Consider the following 21,843-nt stretch of genomic DNA (forward strand, 5'->3'; position numbering starts at 1 on the left):
TGTCCATTGTAGGGGAGGGTGAACAAGTTGTGTGTTGGTCATAGTCTGCATCTGCACCACTAGATGCCACTACATTCTACACAATGGGCCTTTTAGAAGTCATTTTAACTGGTTGGCTGCTCAGGTCAGATGCCAAAGCGTCAGTATTTGACAGTCTTGGGATCAGACTCAACGATCAACAACAAGTTGCGTTTTGTTGCTTTAAAAATCCCTCAAATGGAGATACGTCCATGGGCTTCGCCAGACAGGGATAAAATGTTAATCTGCTGCTTCTCTTTCGCTTTACCATGTGTCAACAGTGAGAAATGGAAAACTCAGTGGCATATCATAATGCTGCCAGCATGCAGGATTACATGAAGAACAAGAGGTTTGGATGATTTGACACATGTTGTCAACCACTGGTGACAACTCAACATGTCAGCCGTTTTTGGTCAAAAAAACTAAACCCATTCACCTTGACTGATTTTTCCCATAGAGTCCCATACCTACAGGCATGTCTCAATTATTCTAGCATAAAATTCCACCAGCTGTTATTTAGGACCTGTACTCGTCGGGACCCCATGTTGTCGCTGCTCCTCTTTAAACATTAAAGAGGCGAGTGTGCCCTTGACCTCTCCAGTAGCAGAAATAGTCTGACAGCCTGACACACTGACCGACAGCTCTAAATTCAGCGCACCCCCCCACTACTGCACTAAAAACAGCAAAGTGACTCGCTAGGCCTGGAATTTCAAAGTGGATCTGTAAATATATGGGCTATTGGGTTACTCTGCCCATCGCTGTTGCTTCTGCGTTTCATCACTCCCTTCACTCAGTCTATATTTCTCTCACTCACTCTCTGCCTTTGTCAGCCTCATTCTCAAGACTTAACTCTGCATGTGCTGCGTGTGTGTGTGTCTGCTGTGAGTTGAATTGGATGGCCACGTCCGCCCTCTTATGTCTAATTGAATCAGCCCAGGGATTTCCAGGTTCTGTTTGCTGGCATGTGCAGTCTTTATTATCTTTACAAGGCATGGGAATAAAACAAAGTGGAATGTTTGATGTGTATGCAGGCGCATTTCCTGAGAGAGCCTACTTATTATAATAACCTTTCTAGAAGTCTCCTTGCATCTCTCTGGTGGGAGGCCGTAAACCGAAGTTCCGGAAAAACTCATCTTGTTGAAGAGAGTTATGGCTCCCCTCAGATGTTTCCGCTAAAGGAGGTTATAGGCCGCAATGAAAAGTCCAAAGTCTTTTGGATCTATGTTGCCCAGGGTTTGAGACTAGTACATCAACCGATCAAAATCCAGATAATAAGAATCTCATGATCAGGGGAATGAGCACGAACCAACTGATGCTGAATTACTAATGATGAGCAAGTTGGCCAACTAAGTTTTTTATGTATGTTCTACAACAAACCTATGTTAAGTACGTAACTGCAGTTCTGTACAGGACTTCGCTACATTGGTTAAAATAAGTCACTGTTGACTTTTGGTTTCACACCGAACACGAGCAGTGGTCTCATGAATTAAAGTCCATTTTCAGACTTGTAATTCAATTTTGTATAGACATTCATGGTTCCCAGAAGATGAACCCCAATGGCTTTGGTGATTGACTTTTCATCTATCACTGCCTGCAGGTCGACATTTTGTTTCACATCTATGGAAATACCTATATCTCAGCAGAAGGTATACCTATCCTCAGGATAAATTTGCATAATGTTGTGTCAAATCATTCATGGTTCCCAGATGATGAAACTAAATAACTTTGGTGGATTTTCCTCTAGCTTCATAGTTCAAGCATGAGGTGGACATTTCACCCAAATAATTAATATTTTGACACAATACCCACTTAAACATTGGCATGTTGACATGTATTTAGTTCCAAGCATACAAGCACAGCAGAGCCACCAGTGTGGCTGTAGACTCTGGATCTTGTTATGAAGAAAAAAGCTCCACCCACTCAAACTCAAACTCACACTTGACCCCTCGGCACAAAAAATGTAATCAAAACCAACAACAGAAAAAAGTTTTACTGCTTGAAATGTGATAATTATCGACAGGAAGTTCTGTCTACCGGTACCAGCCTTTAAAAAATAGGTGTAAAGCTCCAAAACACACATTTCCTGCAGTTGATAATGGGTTACAGTGAGGGGTCCTTACAACAGGCCATTAAAGCCTCCTTCCACTGCAGGGCTTCTGCAGCTGAGACCTCAGCAGAACGGGCTCCCATTGGTCGTTGTAGTGCTGGAGGGAAACCTACAGTATGACCTGCTCACCGCAATAAAGTCCCTTCTGCTTGATCTCAGTGGGTGCAAATGTTGTTAAAAATCGGTCTGATTTCACTAGGCTACTTAAACACTCACCTGTGCTGGGTCATCAAGGGGTACACCCTGTTTCTCTGACCAGAAGGTGAGGTCTGGGTCGAGGGGGATGTCAGTGTGTTGCCTACGCTTTCTGGCTCCAAAACATGGCTGACTTTGTAGTAGGAAGTGGGCTAGAAACACAAATCATAAAAGTGGAACAATGGCTGTTTGAAAAGTTAATTGGGAACCAAATTGAATTCATTAAAACCAAGTTTACACAAAGACGCTGAGGGCAACAGCGGAAGCAAAGCCATTAACCAGCTGTGGAGTTGAAAAGAGAGACCTTGGCTGGACATGTGTTGTCTGAGGACTAAACCCCAGGTTGATTAAGTAGGTAAAGACATAATAAATAGTGCTTAAATGCTGGTCGTCTTCTTTGTATTAACCGGCCGTAATGAAACCTTTCCTTCACCTCCTCCAAAGTCCTCTGTGACTCATGAACTAACCTCTCCAAACACAAAGAAAAAAAAAAACATTGAATGAAACCACGTCAACCACTTTAAAGGCCTCCAGAAGCAAAGGCACATTTTCATTGAGCATGAGCCAAGCAAAAACACTTATCCTCTACACCGCTAGCAGCAAGAGCCCTCTTGCTTTTAGCCCTGTATTGCTGACAAAAATGTCTAATGGGAGCTTTCCCAATGTCCTCTTGCTGTCGCACAGAATCCAGCTATCCATTTCTCTGCCATTACCGCTCCCAAAACACTCAGAAACTAGGAAAGGATGCAACGAAAACACTAACAGAACATTGGCCAGGTGACAAGTTGAGCTGCAGACAGTTGATGGCCAAGAAGAAAGTATATAGTATATTTTATTTCAACATAATGATGAAATGTTTACACTGAATGTTACACTGAAACATATCTGTGCACTGGTGATCTTACCTTTTTAATCACACAAGTGTTCCCTAACCTTTAACAAATGTTTCAGTTGCCTATCCCTAACCACATCTGGGGCATGATCTCAGGTTTTCGGCATCAAAATCATGCCTGGCTAACCATGCACCCTGATGTTCTTGTGCCAAAGAGCCAGAAATGCATCACCACTTTAGCAAACATTTCTAAGTGGACTATATCTGTGCACAGCAACAGTGGGCACGCTAATGGATAGAGTGAGGATAGAAGAGGTTGTATCAGGGTTGAACCTCTCCCATGAGACGGTATCAGGACCAGTTCTCTGCTCTTTTAGAAAAGTCTTTTTACTTTTCCATGTTCTCGAAATGATAGTGGATCAACAACAAACACATTTGCCATTTGATATACATATGTTTCTACTGCTGCTGCAAAGTTAGTTGGTGTGAACTTACAAAAGTGGAGCTGGGGTGCACACTCTTGGCTTCACCTCTGTTCTTATTGACAATCGCCATGGTAGCACTTATCATTACGAGCTTTCATTACGAGAAACTTCTTTTTGAAACCAGTTGCGTTGCTTCCTGCTGACCATTATAAAGAATGCAGGTTTAAGGCTTCACTGTTCAGACTTTAAATTCTCTAGATATTTTATATAGTCAGCAGTAAACACTAATTATGTTAGCATTGATTGAACCTCTACATGATGCTAATGATTGTAATGTACAATGTGGAGACCGTTCACAAATTACTGAACCATTTTGGGGTTTTTTACCCCAACGTTACCTAGCTCAAGATTTGTGGTGGCTTATTTGATCAAGCACAAGAAAGTACTGCAAGATTTTTCAACATATAAGCACAAGACAGAATTGAGGAATCTCTGAAAATTGAAATTTTGACATGGGGACATCCAGACAGGGCATTAAGATCAGGTAACATTTCCACACCAGCTTCGTTTCCTGTCCGTTACTCCCGAAGTTCTCATAGGAATAAATGGACTTTGTAGAAAAAACATGAAGGCCCTCATCATGCCAGTTAATACTCTGCTTCCGTGGTGCACATGCCAAGCAATTTCTCAAATATAATAGCATAAAGCAATAACGCTTAAGCTCTGGGGGAACAGCTGCTGAATTGCCCAGTTGGTAATGTAAGCTTGGCGCAAGCACACACTCTGCTAAAGTTTCTTTGTGTAAGAAAAACTCCTATACGGCCAACCCTGACCTCAAGGGCAACTTCCCTTTTGGCAACGATGAAGTATTATTCTTCCCTGTTTCCTCATCATTATTATTTCTATTACTTTTACCAGTTGCTGCAAGTTTCATTCCGCAGCGGCTCTTTGGTCGGCTGAATCTGCAACATTGTTTCTCCCTTAAGCACAGAAAATGCTGCTGTTCAGTTTCTCTCTGAGGCCCAGTATAAATTACTGCCCCTGGGTGTTAGAAAATGGAAAACACCCCCAAGAGATTAATCTTCTCCAACTTTCACAGTCTCCAAACAGCATAGCCATGGATGGCTGGGGAGAATGTTTGAGCATCGCCAGATTGAAAAATCGAGCAAAAAGCCCTGCGTCAGCCGCTGCCATCCTTCCTGTGCCTGTGTGTGCCAGCTCTCACTGAGCGTTTGATATGAAAAGTCCATTTCACAAATGGGTGCGTTAGCCACAGTGATCAATTCTTCCTCCTCTGTGACTGCTGAATCCCCTCTTGGCTGTGTCTGGAGGAGTCAGTGAGAGATGCATTTGTTTAAGTTTTATCGGAGATGAACTCAGGAACTGTTGAGGATCAGATTAACTCGCAGTCAAAGTTACTCTTTGATTAGGAGCTTTCTTGCTGTTGCCAGCTCAGCATATTTAAAAGGTAACTTTATCTGCAGGGCTGCAGTTTCTTGGAGATCATGTACCCAGGACAGGGAAATAATCTCTTTAACTCTCATGCATTACCTTGAGTTCATTTCCAGTATGAATATATTTTGGATCACTGCGGTTTATCTTTCTTCCTGCACTTAAATGTGCTGCTATTTGTAGCTTATTTCACTTTCAGATAGTGAACTCCAGCATACTTGTTATCACTTTTCATTTCAATCTCATGCCTTTAGATGGTTTCAACTTTATCATAACAGAGAAATGTGTCATTTCTGCTATCATCCCACCGCTGCACTAGTTCCTCATTTCATGGCCAAAGCAGAACTGGAATTGAATTGAATTGTATATTTTTGGCTATTTGGCCTCAGACTTGCGCTCACACCAGACTAATACATCAGTCCAGAAGTTCCCATGCTGAGCTTCACTTCTTAAATTAAGCAGCTGTGTGATGATTTAGTCTGGATCTATTACAAGTCGTTCTTCTTTGAGCAGTCGGCCTAATTTGTGTTAGTTCATGTTGAATACAGCTAAATGACTCTGCGGCATTATATAAAGTGTATTAATATACACACCAGCTAAAGTCATTGTATAATTACAGCTACACTTAAGCTCTATCCCCAAGTGCCTTTTTAAAAAAGAAAGAATTCAACATATGCTCACTTTAAGTGTTTGAAAGATAAAATAAATGATCTGGAAAATATTCATTTTTAGCCTCACAGGACACTGCTGTAGTTGTAGACAAACAACTAACACTTTTGGAACACAAACGTTCCATTTTTCTCCCTTGGTGAGGCAAAACTGAAGATTAATGGTGAACCACAGCCCCAAAGCAAACGCCTGGTGTATTGTATTGTGCACATGCAAAATGTTACTACAGTGTACAGAAGCCTTTAGATGCAAAAGAGAGGAAAAAACAATGCTGGTGATAATGTTTTTAGTATCTGATTTAAATTGTTTTCTCTCCTGTCTTTATGACTAAATCAAGTTCCTTGATTCTTTTTTTCCCCGTTGCAAGTTCACTTAATTAAGATGACTTCCCGCACGCTGTGCTCGGATTATGAAAAAAAGGGGATCTTCCATATTTATAGAGCATTTTTATCTCACAAAAAATAGAATAAAGCATGAACAGCAAATCGTATGATATTTTTTTCATACTTTCCTCTTTTTTACAAGAACCATCTGGCAGGCCAAATCAAACCGTATGGCCCTGCTTTGCACAGCCCCGTTCTAAACTGACTTTATTCCAAGAAAATGCATCTGTTCTCCTGTAGAATAGCTGCAGTGTAACGCTGCCTCACTGTACATGCTGTAATCTATGGCTACAGGGTGTATTTACATGACGGTGCAGTACAGCGTAAAGGAAGGCGCTGACACTTTTCCTTCCGTCTTGTTCCTCCAGAGATCAGGAATGGCAACCTGAAGAGCATCCTGGGTCTCTTCTTCATCCTGTCGCGCTACAAGCAGCAGCAGCAGCAACAGCAGCAGTACTACCAGTCCCTGGTGGAGCTCAGCCAGCAGACCAGCGGCACCACACCGTCCGGCAGCAGCCACAAGACACAAGAGATGCAGTCCAGGTAGGTTGCACTTCAGTTAGTCGTGTTTCCAGTAGTTCGGGTGTCCTCTGGGGCAGAGGTAGCCTAGAGGTCACAGACGCAAACCAATGTCACTGGTTTGAATTAGCGGGCCAATTATTTTTTAGGATCCATGTTGGGATGGGGTTGCACTGATTTATCGCCTTTGGATGCTTAATTAGGTCCAGTTAGAGCTTTTGCAAACAGGAATTTGATGGATACGACCGCCTCTCGGTGGTGTTGAAAATGACTAACAGCCTTCACCGTAAATGCTTCTCATTAGTGCTTTTGCTGCATCAGCTCAATATGTAAGTTTTGACAGTAAAGAGTCAAGCTGGCTGACTGCAGAGGAGAGACGTTACGTTTTTTAATGGAGTCCTAGCCTTAGATTGTTGGGAAAATAGAAATACTGTATCTCTGGTTGATGTAAGGGATAAATTAGATGACTGATAGCACTAAAAATCTGTCCATTAGACGTAAAGCCTCAGCTAGCAGCCTGTTAGCTTAGTTAAGTTTTAACAGTGGTAGCCTCGCCATTTTACAAGTGACAGCCACCTCCCCCAGAACATTACCTCCCATACTGCAAACTGTCATTTCTACACTTTTGTATGTATTAAAGATGATATAACATGTAAATAAAATAGCTGTTAGCGGCAGCTTTATGATTAACGGACAGATATGAGAGTGGTATCAACCACCTGTTCTTAGTATCCATAGCCTGCTTCTCATCTTTGCTTGAAGCTAGCAGCTCAAGGCTACATTAGCCACTCGTAGCGTAACACAACCAAATCATAAACTGAACTGTCAGTATTTGAGTTGCATTGTGGGTAATCCACAGGTTTTGACATGCAGAAGAGTATTGTTAAATAAACGTGAGGATGTCTCTGTATCTTTTTTTTTTTTGGTCCAAGTGTCCGTCTCACATCCACAGTGTTATGTGAGTGCAATGCTAAATCAGTGGAGAACAACCGGATACACAACATCAGATGATTAGTCAGAGAGCGAGGAAGGAAGCTGGCGGAGAATTGCATTTGTTATTAACCATGAAGACAGCAACTCCCATGATCCCCAGCACGTCTTTTGTTTTGGTATGGCAGACATTACTGCGTGTTTCAGGGATGGTGAGACGTCCTTAGTTTAGTAGTCAAATATGATGGAGTTCACATTTTTTTTGCAAGGCGTATTATATTATGAAGACATTGTGCAGTAGAAGTGTTGGCACACAGGCAGCTAAGCAGTAAAAGGCTGTAAAAGCTAAGGAGGCCGGCCGCTGTGTGATGTAAATAGACAGAGCAGGCCTTAGAGGAGCATCTAAAGAAAGGCCTGACATGCCACACATGAGCGGCATTCCCCTTGACCAGATCGAGTTACAGCACGGCCGCTCTGTTTGGCTGTGCTGTGTGTGTGTGTGTGTGTGTGTGTGTGTGTGTGTGTGTGTGTGATAGAGTCTGTGGCAGAATATGTGCGTTAAATCAGTGCAATAAGAGCAGTTAGTCTCAGCACTTGAGGAGAGGGCATGCAAGTAAGATGATATTGTCGAACGCTTTAGGCTCAGTCTGCTGGGAGTTTGCAGCGCTGGGGTCAGTGTATCGTGTGTATGTGCGTGTGGGGGGGTCATTAGGGGCACAGCTGCCTCCCATTCCCACACTGCCCCCCCCCCCCCCCAAACGACAGGTGGCAAACGCTCTCATACACATACACACTGAACAGTGAGGTCGGGAACGCATCAGCTACATCAGTCCAGCTTGGCAGACACGCGGAAACCAACACACACAATAAAGTGTCTGATGACAAGTTGGTTGAAAGATATTTGAGTATTATTTGCAGAGATCTTTGAGGTTTCTTCACCAAGACCCCCTGCCCTCGCTGTCCACAGCCCTCAGTAATGTCTCACTGCTCTGGGCTGATAAGTTAATCACATCTGAATGCTGAAGGCCACAGTGGAGGTCAGAGGATCACTCCGTGTCTGTCAAGTGATGAAATGAGCTATTAAACTGTGAGTTTTTGGGCACGTCTGGGCTACCTGACCCTCTCACTGTGGTTCAAGACAGTCTGGAGAGGTGTGAAAATAGGACTTTAATCATTTCTGTTCAGGAAATGGATGAAACAATGTTGCTCATGGGTACTTAATACTTATTGTGTGAAGAACAACCTGGCCAGAAGGGCAAACTGGGCCGTGACAACAATAAGCCACTTTTAATATAAAGCACTTCTGTTGGAAAAAGTGCAAATTAGTAAGACCTCTGATTGTTCTTGTGGATGATGATGTGTGCGAGTGTGTGTGTGTGTGTGTGTGTGTGTGTGTGTGTGTGTGTGTGTGTTTGTGGTGGAACCAGAATGAGATGATCATGAGTGTGTGAGTCAGACACAGATGATTTGCTCTGGGAGTTGGATCCCATGCTCTAATTTCCGTTGCTAGCTAAATTAAGGAAAACACTGTCTGAACAGCTTCCAATTTCTTCAGTTTTAAAGGGAAGATTCACCACAAAATCTTCTGATTCTGATTCGAAAAACACCTTAAAGGAACAGCCTACCCAACATTCAGTCATTATCTACTCACACCCATGCAGGTGGAAAGTGAGTGAAGGGGTGTTTCCCAGCCTACAAAAAGCTTCACAGCAAAACGGTGTTGCAGCATTTTCCTAAACTTTTTTACAACAACTGGAAAAAAGACATATAAACACTCCTTACAGGTCCCCTGGTGTAATCTAAGTCTCCAGAAGCCCAGAGATCCCTTCTCTTGAAATTGATTTAGGATTTTGTCTACATCAGCTGTAGAAGCTGTCTACTTCAACTTTCCATCTGCGTGGTGGGTGATTAGTTAGTAAACAAATGTTAATTTTTGAGTGAACTACCCCTTTAACCTCTTAAATGCAGCTGACTCACTGGTTGGACATTCATGATGAACTCATGCGGTTGGAGTCAAACATCATTTTAAACCCGCAGAGCTTTAATTTCAATTCCAGCTGAGATCACAGATTCTCAAAAGGGGGAAGAAGATCAAACATGTCAGACTGACTCTTGGGGAAGTGTGTATGCACATCGAGAATATTCTAATTTGATAGCAACATTTTAATTTTGGGTTTGAATATTTCACCCACTGTAAAAATACATGGCTTTAATGAGGAGCTTGTGCAGCACGATACATAATGTCTATGATACTGTCACGATGCGGAATGAAGGATGATATTTCAAACCTTACAGTTGTTTAAGAGCAAATAAAAGGGAACATGTGGAGATTAAAGTGGATGAAATCTCTCGATGATGCATTGTTTTGACACACCCCATTGTTTCGCGGTGCTCATTTGGATTTCGCAAGGATGCCCGACACATTGAAATTAAGAGAAACGGCCAAGAAGAGCATTGTCTTTTAATGGTAAACCGAGATTCTTAGTTTAAGCCAAAATACCTTTTTGCTCACTCCTTTTTAAATTAAACAAAGGCAGCGTGCTCGTCTCACCCAGACTGTGAACAATTGGCTTTATTTGAAGAATCAACTGAATGTAAAGCAGCTGATCTTTAAGTCGGCCTTCCCTGCGCTTCTTACATCGCGCCAAGTAAACTTTAAATTACACTGATGATTTGTAATCTTCATTTGTTTGAAGCTTCACACCCAGCTGGTATGCAGGCATCTTTGGAAACACTGAAATGTAATTAAATGTATTCATAAAAAAAATAATAAAAAAAAAACTCTGCTCTGATTCTAATTTTCCACAGTGATGAATCTGTGTAAGCTGGAGCCGACCCTGAAGATTTAGCATGTCTGAGTAACTTCATAAAATAGGAGATAAGCCAGAAGAATGGATGTTTTAAATTAAAAATGTTAAGCTTTGCAAATTATCAAATTATCTGTCTCGCAGATTTACACAGACAGACACACACACAAACACACACACGCTCAAACACAAGCTCACACATTTGGTCCTACTGCACATCTACAGTTGTGGTATGGAGCTTTCTATAGACAGCACCTGCTGGTCTAACTGGTGTCTCTGGAGCAGGGGATGGGATGTGTGTGACTATGTGTGTGTGTGTGTGTGTGTGTGTGTGTCCGAGGGGAACTCCCCTTTGGACAGATCACGACAGCCCGGAGCCACGGGACGTTTTCAGTGCTCTAGAAGGCAGGGGGGGGCCCAGGCCTGACAACCCTCCCTCTTTAGCTCAACATGTCCCGGGGCGAACAAGTTGACCCTCTGGTCTGGCGCTCGTCTCGCCTGCCCACCGCCGTGTCTCGCGACAGGAAGAGCCGCTTGCCCTATGGGAGAGCCAGCAGCCTGGCAAAACCTGACTCGTCTCCTAGGTACAGTTTTAGTTTGTGCATTGTGTGTGTATTTGTGTGTGAGCGGTCACATCGAGGCAGCAGAGTTTGGATCTTTCTTGAGAATACATGTTGATATGAGATGGATGGATTAGTGTCAGTGGCATCATGAACTGGTAAATGCTTTGGTTCTTCTTGTCCTGTTTGTCTAGCTTTTTATGACAGTTAATGCATCGATAAATATGAACAATACCTTGATGCCTGTCAGTGAAATGTATCGAAGTCATTAACACGCCTTGCAAACAGCTTGTTTGTTGAGATTTGTGCATGTGTGTTGAATCAGTTCTCTTCTGTTTGCCTCGCCGCCCGGAGGACGTGTTTTTATGTTTAGCTCAGTAACTGTCTGCTTGACAAATGTCTGGAAATTGTAGAGGAATTTATCATTTCCTACTGGATACCGAAGACTGTCGTTATCTTGAACCACTCAAAAATGATCTACGTTTAAGCTTCTGGGACTTTCTTGTAGCTCGGCAAATGATGGCCATCGTCTCTGAGAAGCAAGTGGGCCGTGTCGTGTAGCTGTTGACCTCCCTCTAAATCTTCGAGGCAGAATGTCGGGATGGAAGGTTGGGTTGGGAGATCAGGACAATACTGTTTGCGTCTTACAGCATATCCTACAAACAGGAGATGTGTCTTTTAATCATGGTCACCCCTTCCTACTTAAACTAAAAATTTTTTCTTCCCTGAACCAAACGAAACCATGCTTTTGTACACGTTTTTAAAGGTACTGATGAATAACATCCTTCCAATCGAGATCATAAAATCCATGAATTTGGGAAATATATCACTTCACTTGGAAAAAAAAAAAAAAAAACAGGAAACAAAGCAAGAGAAATATGGGATAGTGCATTAAACAAACTTCCCAAGTCTGACTTACGGTCACGGTATACTTCCTCGGAGGTACTTGCTGGATGGTTGAGCACCTTCAGACTTCCCCTCCAGCAGAACCGGGGAAGCTGCATCCAACCGTTTCCTCAAACCAAAATGTGACATTCCCATCCTCTTCATGTCGAGACCGGCCAGGCGTGAAAGTAGCTGGGGTTTGAATTTGTCTCTCAAGCCCTGTTCCTATTTGTTACACAACCATCTGTTTCATTCGTACAACACTTTGATCATCTTCCAGAAGAGACTGTCCCAAAATGTGTGCCATTAGCCCCATATTTAAGTAACTGGCAGACGGACAGATTTTCCTCTCAACACGGTCGAAAGTGCGTCTTTTCTAGCCGAACCCGGCCTTTGAACCAGGGACGTTGCTGTTTTATTGTCACGGTCTGGATCCCCTATTCCACAGGGGCGACCAAACAACCTTTTTGTTGTTGTTGAGGTTGGAGGACTTGTTGATATACTGGTACTACAGGATCGGGGGCAGGTGTAGCATAAAGAGCACTAAGGCCAGTTTCCAGAGCAGCGACCTGTAGACGTCTGCGGTGCAACACGTGGCCACATGACAAGCATCAGTAGAGCTGACTGTGTCACATGCCCCCTCCCCCCCTCCCTTGACACAGAGGTCGGGTGACATCTTATTACCTGCTGTCATCGCGCTGGCCGCAATGCCCGAGCGCCCGCCATTTTGGATCTGAAACCCATCAGTTTGCGTCTGCCCTCAGCGCTGCGGCTACAATCAAGTTGAAACTGATATTACTCAACATTTAATAGGGCGGCGGCGGCGTCCAATACGTGCGCCGCAGCGTCGCGGAGTATTAGACGGAGGCCCCGCTGATGAATGTTGTATTAGATCGAAAGTGACAGACCGCTCCCCCCCCCCCTTCTTTCTCCTCCTCACCACCACCGCCACCGCCTCATCTCCTTTCCACACTCCTAGATCCTGTCCTCATGTGTTCCTGTGTCTTTTTCCACATTGGAAAGACCTTAAATGCTGCGGGTTGAATATGCACTCCAGGCCCGGGGGGGGGGGGAAATCTATACCATAGCCTTCATGTTTCAGTGCGTTTTATAACGGTGGAGGAGGAGGACGGGTCTCAGTGGTGGAAGAAAATGTGCACCACAGCACCTCTGATGTGTTTTACTGTCATATACAAACTGTAGGGCAGCACTGACATCACCCTCTCCGAGACTCGCGCTGCCTTTGTTGTCTTCAAACCCAACCCTCATTGATAGCAGCCTTGCACTTCACTCCTACTCTGAATACAAACAGGGGGAAAAAAAAGGGAGGATAGGCAGAATAAAAGCAGAAGGACAGAGGCTATATTCCTTTAGAGGAACGTAATGCACAAATATAAGGTCTTTTTTTTTTTTTTTTCCCCCAACAGTAAGCTGAAAAAGCATTTTAGCGTGCAACAGGCTCCATTAATCTCCGTCTAAGCTTGTCTTTTCCATGTGCTAAGTGCCATTTAGGGTATTTAATAGAACACAAAACATACTGCTGGGAGATGAGATGTGGTCTGGGTTGTGGTGAGGAGGAGGAGGCTAGGGGGGGACGATTCTAGTCGCTAGACATCATTAACCGGCGTGTCATGTATCATATACTTCATTAATAACATAATACGAAGACGCTCAGCCGCTATGATGGCAAACTGCCCTGAACTTGTTCCCCCCCGCGTTCTGCTGTCTGCTCCGAAGCTCGTTAGCATAACGCGGCGTCACGAAAAGCCGGCAAGGTCAATTAGAGACGCGCCGTGACTGGGCACTTCATCACAGGTGGCTTTAAAGAAACGAGCCGAACCGTCCGCGGGGAGAGATGTAAATAGAGGAAGACTGTTGGTGTGTGTGTGTGTGTGTGTGTGTGTGTGCATCACATCACACTTTTCTGGTGAGCGAGACAGCTAATTTAAATTTGTGCCCACCACCTTAAAAGATCCTTGTCATCCACAGCTCGACCTCTCCCAACAAAGTATTAAATATCGCACCGTCGCTCTGGTCTCTCAGCTGGTTTGATATCGCAGAATGATTAAATGTATTCTAAAACAGCTCAGCAGAGCCTGGAGGTTCTGCACCACGCCTCCCTTTATTGTACTGCTCTATGAGAGAAAATGATGCATGAACAAGAGACTTGAAGATATTCATCAGTAATAGATTTTTTTTTATGAAAGTCACTGCAAGTAAGCCACTTGTACCGAAACCTATTCCTTATAATACCAGCTCTTGATTTTATGTCTGGGATGTGTAATTCCTTCGATAAAATGATATATAACAGGCCTACTGTTGGTTCTCTAGTAATAATCTTTGTGCCGAACTGTATTTTACTCTGAGTCACAGTGCCAGATAAACGCATAGAACTCTGAAATGTAAGATTAAGTTTTGAGAAGCGGGCCTTTCAGCTTCATGCAAAGTTGAGAGCTGCTCGCTGAAAAGCAGACGGAGCAGAAAATAAGATGTGTCGAGTGCAGTGCGTCACTCAGCCACCCAGTATAGGTAGTTTATTGTCTCTGTCCACTCACTCACCGACGCCAAACCAGCAGCCCACAGTCACAAAACAGAGAACGAGTTGTTCCTCGTTGTCAGAAAAAAGGAGGACGTCTAAACAGACGGCTGGTGTTTTGTTGCTTCCTCCAGCTGAGGCTCAACAGCTCCGGTCACTGGAAGTTAGAGGACAGTTTGAGGGCGGTTTTACAGTTGAACTTCAGCAGCTCCCGCGCTCCCTTCTCAAAAGGAACTATCTCTGGTCAGCCTGCACAAGGTAGGAGTAAAGTCTGAAATTAAGACAGGCTTCGGTAAAAAAAGAATTTGTTTTCACTATTTAAAACCACTTGAAGAAGGGAATTTGATAGCTGCCAGTATGTCTAACTTGTAAGTTAGCATATTTATGAATGCACTACTATGAGGCGAGAAGTACAGTCAGCATTTTGTTCAGACTTTATTCTTTTTTTTTTTGTGACAAGATTCTGTGACCAAACTGTGATACTTCAGTTGTATTTCATCCTATGGGTGAGTTGGCAGCATCCACTAGATAGCCTAGCTTAGCAGTCTCTGCTAGCAACCATTTTCCAGTGCTCGTTTTCATATTTTTCTTCAGTGTACACAGTGAAATGGTTATATATTTGTAAGTAACTATGTTTAAAAATAATTTGCTCAATTTGCTATGTTAATTATGCTAATAACAGCTTTCTGATAAGCTCCCTGTTCTACTTTTGAAAAACTCTGTTAAGCTAACTCAATGTGAGCACCAATTAGCTGAACCTGCCACAACACTGCCTGAATTATATTTGAGTTGCATTTTCATCATTGTCTTTTTTTCTGTCTTTGTGTGGGATTGTGTCCATAATTGCTAATGAAAATGTTGATTTTTTGGTTTAAAGAGTGAAAAATAGCAGAACAGATCATTCATTTTAATGCTAACGTAATGCTAGCAGAGTTAGCTGTGTTGTTAGCCCACATGTCAATGAGGAGTCTTTCTTTCGGCATAGGCAGAATTGAATTGTGTTGTTGCTTTGAGTGGGTTTTCCATTGTTTTGTTTTTTCGAGCTCTAAAGTAAGCCAAAAAGTGAAAAGTGAAAGACAATGTGAAAAAAGTGAAAAATGCGCAGAGCAAAGCAGAAAAGGTCAGTTATGTGGTGCTAATGTTATGCTAGCTGAGGCACACTCAGCCAAAATGTCCTTAAGAAGTCTTACTTTCTTCATAGGCAGAATTTAAAATGATGCTGTCGCTTTGACTTTTCAAATGCGTTTTTTAGCTCTAAAGTCAGCCACAAACATTAATTTCTTCAGGCATTTGGAACTACTTTTAAAAGAGAAGATACTGTATGTCATGTTGATAGAGCAGCTAACTTTCAATAGAGGCTCTGTTCACTCAGTTCATGACAACAAAGTGAGAAACACTCACATGGGCCGCGAGTCACACAGTTCACACAGGAAGTTACACTCCGAGCATTTACAGGCAGGAGTAAACAACACTTTACCGCCTGGCCTTGGACATTGCATTGTTTACAGGTTGTGCGTATGGAGATTAAAGGCATCGCTGTGTTCGTGAAGCACTCTACAAGTAGCTTAACTACTTCCTGTCGAACATGAATGGAGAGGCCCGCGTTTAATTCCCGTCTCTGTGAATGACTAACAGCGAGTGTTGGGTTATAAAACTATGACTGGTGCTGTGGGCATTTCCTTCGCCTCTGCGTCGTGTGTTGTGGGGTTTTGGGGTTTTTCTTTTAAACGGTGCCACCTCGACACTGATTGTGAAAGTCTTTCGGGCCGTTTTATTTCGGCGGCCCTATAAATGGATTGGGAAATGTTATTGGCTTAGTCACAAGCGTGTGCTAGTAAACATGTGTGAGCCATCATGTGAGAAATCAAAGCAGTGTGCCTTGGCGTCTCACAGTACTGTATTTACTGGGTATGTGTGTGTGTTTTTTTTTTTTTTTGCTCTGCTTCTATCTGAATGCCTCCTCTCACCGACATTATTACATTAAGGCACGGATAAAAAAAAATTCCAACAAGTCGCTGGTCTCATCCCTCTTCTGGCTGTGTTGACCGTCCGTCTGTCATCTTCTCTGCTCTCTCCTCAGTCTCACAGCGCGATATGCAAGTCCTCCGGGCCACAGTGGAATAGGGTCACCACAGAAGAAAAACACAAGGTAAATATGGCTAATATTTCCTGGACCTCCTCTATTAGACTGGATAATCGGATTCTCACGCTTTTACATTGTTCCACATGTTCTTGTGATTCTCTGGTGGCACCTCGGCGAGATCAAAGGTCAGGGTCAGCTAGGGAGCAGCTGGTAGGAATTTGTTGTTTTGCTCAAGGATACCTCTGCAATGTGTACAGCCCCGATTCCAAAACTGCTTAGGGTTAACAGAATGCAATCATTTGCAAATGAGCTGTGTTTACTAACACTGCAGTAAGTGTTCCAGAGCGTATGTAGTAGTATCCCTTGATCAATCATATGTTTGAGCGTCAGACCTCGCTAATCTTCGCTTGTAATAAAATTGATCCTTTCGAGGACGCTCCTCTTCATACCCAATCATGATTCCATCGCCTGTTACAATTAACCTGTATACCTGTGGAATTATCCAAACAGGTGTTTTTGGAGCATTTCACAGCTCTCACAGGTTTTGGTTCCCCCCTCCCATTTGTTTGAAGATTGTTTCTGAAGTTGATAAGGGCAAACATAAAATTTATTGTCTTTGTACTGTTTTCCATTGAGTATCCATCAAAAAGGATTAGCAAAAGATCACATTATTGCGTCCATGCGGACATTTTTGGCTTTGGGGGTGTAGTTGTGCATCATGCCAGCTCACAATGAAAAGATAGCCTCTCTTAATGGGCTGAACATTTATTATAATATTCAGTTTTACCCTTTTCACCCTTTCAGCTCTGAACACCCATAGCAGTTTTACTGCTCTTTTGTGTCAAGGCCAATGCAGCCACATAGACATAAACTTGCAAAGGTGCTTTTTCATAACTTGCTTTTTCTATATGAGTCATGTGTATTTAAGCAAATGCTGAGTGTTCAGTGATGAATTAGAACGAATGACAAGGTCTAATATGAGATGAATCGCACTGAAACTAACTTGAATCAACACTTTGCAAGTTGCAAAAAGGGTGATGACGAAAATGAGACCAAGAACTCAGAAACTCAAGAGAAAAACATCTCACAGTGTCCAAATCATTTGACTGACCAGTCGACCAGGTCTTGAAAATTTTCCCCAGAAAGGTTTGCTCGAATCACAAAAGAAGGGGACTTGAGGATCACTGCAAAGTTTTCACACAAGCAGTTTACTTGTACTTTAAGTCTGTTAATCTCTGTGCTCAGTCCAGCGCTTTTGCTACTTGAGAAGTGCTGCACTGTGTGATGTGTCCTTTGGGAATAGCCCTTTTACACATCTTGGCAAAGAAGCTGCTGCTAAATAAGCTACAGTGTTATAATGACACTTTTTCTTGCCAAGTGCTGGACTGTAGCTAGCAGTCCGGGAACCACTGGCTTCTAGAAGTGTCATGTGAGCTGGTAAACTCAAGCCCACATATACATATAGGGACAATGACCTGCCTACTATCCCATTAACATAAAAATGTAGGCTCTTAGTCTTGTGGTTGCCCGTGTGTTTGTGTGTGTAGTAGCGTTGGTTCATACACCAACTGTACACATTGAATGTACATACGGGCAAAAAAAAAGATGTACTCGTATACATATGAGACATTGACCCACACACACTGTATGTACACACCCCAGGGTCCAGTTGTCTGATGCTTACAGCATTTGTTCCAGCCCAGATGCAGTGGGAACCAGCGTGTTGGCAAATAATTCCTCTCCAGCCGCCACTGAGCAATGGCAAAAATGCTTCAGCCAGCAGCTCCAGCTCTATGGGTGGTAATCTGCTCGCTCACATCACTGACAACAAACCTCACTGCTGCTGCTCTGCAGAAATAGCTCACTAATTCCTACACACATGAAGATACACATTCAACACAAACAAAAACAAAAACCTGGAGGTCAGTGAGTGTAAACCTTTCTCCTGTAGCTGTCTGATTCTCATTCATACGAACCCGATTACCACATTTAATTGCTTTCTTGCAATCTGAGCAAGTTATTTTTTATCACCATGAATTGTTTCCTCTCCTGTCCCTGAAGCGAGAAAGTTTTAGCAGTTCTAAAATAGGAAAACAACTCGTGTCTCTCTCTCATACTGCACTGAATGAAGAGTATTCCCCTCCAGGTGCTGGAGTTTCTTTAAGCTCTTTATTCCGCTCGTTAGCTAGAGCTAAAGAGAATGCTCTCCTTACAATAGCAGCAACTGCACTTTTTACTTGCAGTGACTCTCATAGATTCTATCCATCAATTTTTTCTTAACGGGCTGAAACATGTCTACTGTGTAGCAGTGTTGTTATTGGTCTGCTTAGATAATTAATAACTGTATACAATTTGGACGGAGCGTCCAGGTCTGAAAATTGAAGCCAATGCGATGTACATTCTTTCTAATGGCCAGTAGGGAGCAACTGCACTGGTTGCAAAAAGAAGATCCATGACAATCGATTTATCACCTCAGTAAACCCTTTACCTCATGATTTTGTGGTCTCAGTGTCTCGTATTTTATGGTCCCATTTAGAGTAAATAGATGATAAAGCAGGGTGTGCCTTCGGACATTGCTAGCTTGTAGTTGACAAGTGGCTTCCATCGCGTGTCTTCAGGTTTTCATTCAGATCTGATCACTCTACCCTCCTCAGATGTATTCTCTCATCCAAGTTCCATTACTTGTAGCTCCTAAACTAAGGTTGCGACAGCCGTTATGCCAAACTCAAGGCTTTTTCAAATTGTATTCCACAAACCAGTGGGTGATGTTGCGGTAGGTTTATGCTCAGCTTAGACTCATGCTTCCCAGTAGAGAGAGCTTTCTTTGATGTTATTTGTGATCGTTGGTGTGCATACCAGTTACGTATTCATAAAGAAAACAGCATTTTAGGTCCAAGACAAGTGGTTTCCCTCATTTGTTTATGCTTGGTATTTCAACGATGAACTAACTGGTAACTGGTGATTATTGTGCGCCAATATAGAACTTCTCATGCATTTGTACAATTTTCATAATGGGTTACTTCCTCTTGTTGGCGCTCAGTTTTGTCTTATTCCTGATGAACTGCACTGTGGATCTCTTTGAGAAGGGCTCCTGACTAACCTTAAATTAGTTTTATAGTCTTAATAAGCCAGGCTGGTGTGAACATACTCCAATGCTGCCAGGGTTAAGTGATTTTACCATTCCCTGGGGTCACCTCTACTTGAACATTTGTATGAATTGTTGGGCGACATTATGCCTTTTAAAAGACAATACTGGTGTGTTTGCAAGTTTAAGGTCCTGTACTACAAATGGTCTGTGCTCTGTATTACAAATTGTTGCTCACCATTTATAAATAGATGCTCTGCATTTTTAGATTAGATGTTTTGCCATATTTGTCCTACAGGTCCAGGCAGCCATCGTTAGCACAGATTTTTATACACACTCAGTGCGCACACTATTAACCTTTCTGTCAACATTTAATGTAAAATATATATCTCTTATTGTCCTAAATGGGCTGCAGTACTGATGTGGTCCTTAAAGTTCATCATCTTTGCAGCAGGGGGTGATGTTTGACACCTTGTTGGCCACCTGCTACCATGTGGTCTGTTTCTTCCATTTTAATGAGCCTGAGGCAGCTCCGACTTTGCCCTGAAGGTTGTGTGTATTCCAGACCAGCTGGTCCAAATAACCTGCATTTGGGCAGACTGAGGATGTTGATGTAGAAATTGTCATAATACAGCAAAGGGTCACTGGTGAACCCTTTGGCAGGGGGGAATGAATATGAGGCAGTCTCTCTTCTGCAAGAACAGAACTATTGTGTATGGCTGGTGACTGACAGGGTGAATAATGTGGCCGTCCAGCAGTTTTCTTCTTCACTGTCAGGCAGGAGATCCTCCGTTTCAAAGACACTTCCCCAGGTCTGTCCCAAAGCAAAATGACTGTCCAGAATATACTTCACAGCTCCCTCCCAAGCTCCATTTTGCTGATGCATTATCAAACATGTGTTTTGGAAGATGAAAGAATCTTATGATAAAAGGGACTGCCTCTGTTTTCCATCTGAATTGCCCCAATCTCACCCTCATTTTCCTCTCTGTTTATCTCTCATTTTCTCTCATCTGGCTTTGCCGCTACTGTGTTTTCTCTCTGACTATCTGCATCTATTTCCTTTTCACTCCCATTCTTTTAATTCTTCCTTTGTTCTTTTTCATTTCTTCTTAGTTTTTTTTCTTTTTTCTTTTAAGCGTGTGGTCTCTTTTTTTTTGTGCTTGTTGATTATACCTCTGAGAGCTAAGGGCCCTATAGCTCTGCATGTGTGTGTGTTTCTGGATGCTTTTGCCTCTTTATGGTTGTGAGGTATGTCATTTGTACATTAAAATTCAGCATTGTTTTTTCCCCCTTGTCATTTCTATGCTCTCTATCTTTCTCTTCGTTTATTACACATTTACTCGCCCATCTGTTTCAGCCCAGTGAATGGCAGCCTCCGCTTTAGGCTGAGGACCACCTCTGGCTGCAGCTCAGTGTGATCACTCAGGCAGAGCACCAAGTCTTTGCTCTCAGAACTAGATCAGTATCTCTAAACAGTCTGCTGGTGTCGCTACTGTAGATGTACAGTCGGATGTTTTAGGATCTTAAACATTCAGAGAAACTGATTGTCAGCACTGGCACATTTACCGCTTCTCGATGTCAGTGTTTTTTTGCTCTTAAGCACATTTTATTTTTTGCACAATTGTCTATGTAAAACAATGTCTGCATAGTTCAGCATATGGGCTGACTTATTAGGCAGTTCTGCTCTGACTACATGCTGTGCAGGTTGCTTAATCGCTGAGCCTTGTTCTATTTTTCAGGGGAGGCACCCAAAGCAAGCTGGAAGTTCTGCAATCATACACAGTACCATTCAGGTCCCTCTGCTGCAGTAGTGCTGAATATTGTTATTGCACGCTTTCTGTGTTTCTTGTTTCATCAGAAAATGCAGCGGATGGTTATTTTGATGAGCCCTGCAGCTTAAAGCATAATTTTCCTTGCTGATATCAGTTAGTGGAGCTGCCTTCCACTGCGAAGAGCTGTTTTAGTGTTTTAGAAAGATGAACTTAGAGCATTAGTATGGCAAGGTGATATTTCTCTTTTATCTACCATTGTCTGATATGTGGACATAGGGCAATATCCTAGATTAAATGAATTGAGTCTTTATGTGAACAACATTTTCCAAAAAATGATACTGACTGTTGCAGTATGTAAGAATTGGCAAATTCATACCCCAAGCAAACAACCACAGGCCCCCAATCACGCAGAGATTCACCGCTACAGGTGCGGCTGCTTCCAAACGCCTTGAAAAAGTGTGTTTTGGGCGAAACAATGTGGTGGGCCTGTGGACCAAGGCTGTGTGCTAACCAGCCATCATATGGAATTAATGGAAAAAGCAGTACTACTCTGCAGCTTTCCCTCGAAACGTTACAATATTGCAA

The 21,843-nt window shown here is 42.8% G+C and overlaps 1 protein-coding gene across 12 annotated transcripts in view; it reads left to right on the top strand.

The window, feature by feature from the left end:
• The window catches only part of nav3 (neuron navigator 3), a 443,539-nt gene that overhangs the window by 321,887 nt on the left and 99,809 nt on the right, over positions 1–21,843 (top strand). For 11 of the 12 annotated variants that reach the window (XM_030440425.1, XM_030440422.1, XM_030440427.1 and 8 more), the window contains 2 exons: positions 6,450–6,624; positions 16,399–16,467. In XM_030440425.1, the coding sequence (XP_030296285.1) occupies positions 6,450–6,624; positions 16,399–16,467 (244 nt within the window). The remainder of the gene's footprint in view (positions 1–6,449; positions 6,625–16,398; positions 16,468–21,843) is intronic. The other variant, XM_030440420.1, reaches the window with a different exon arrangement.

This window comes from Sparus aurata, chromosome 14 (assembly GCF_900880675.1).
Source record: "Sparus aurata chromosome 14, fSpaAur1.1, whole genome shotgun sequence".
Lineage (NCBI taxonomy): Eukaryota > Metazoa > Chordata > Actinopteri > Spariformes > Sparidae > Sparus > Sparus aurata.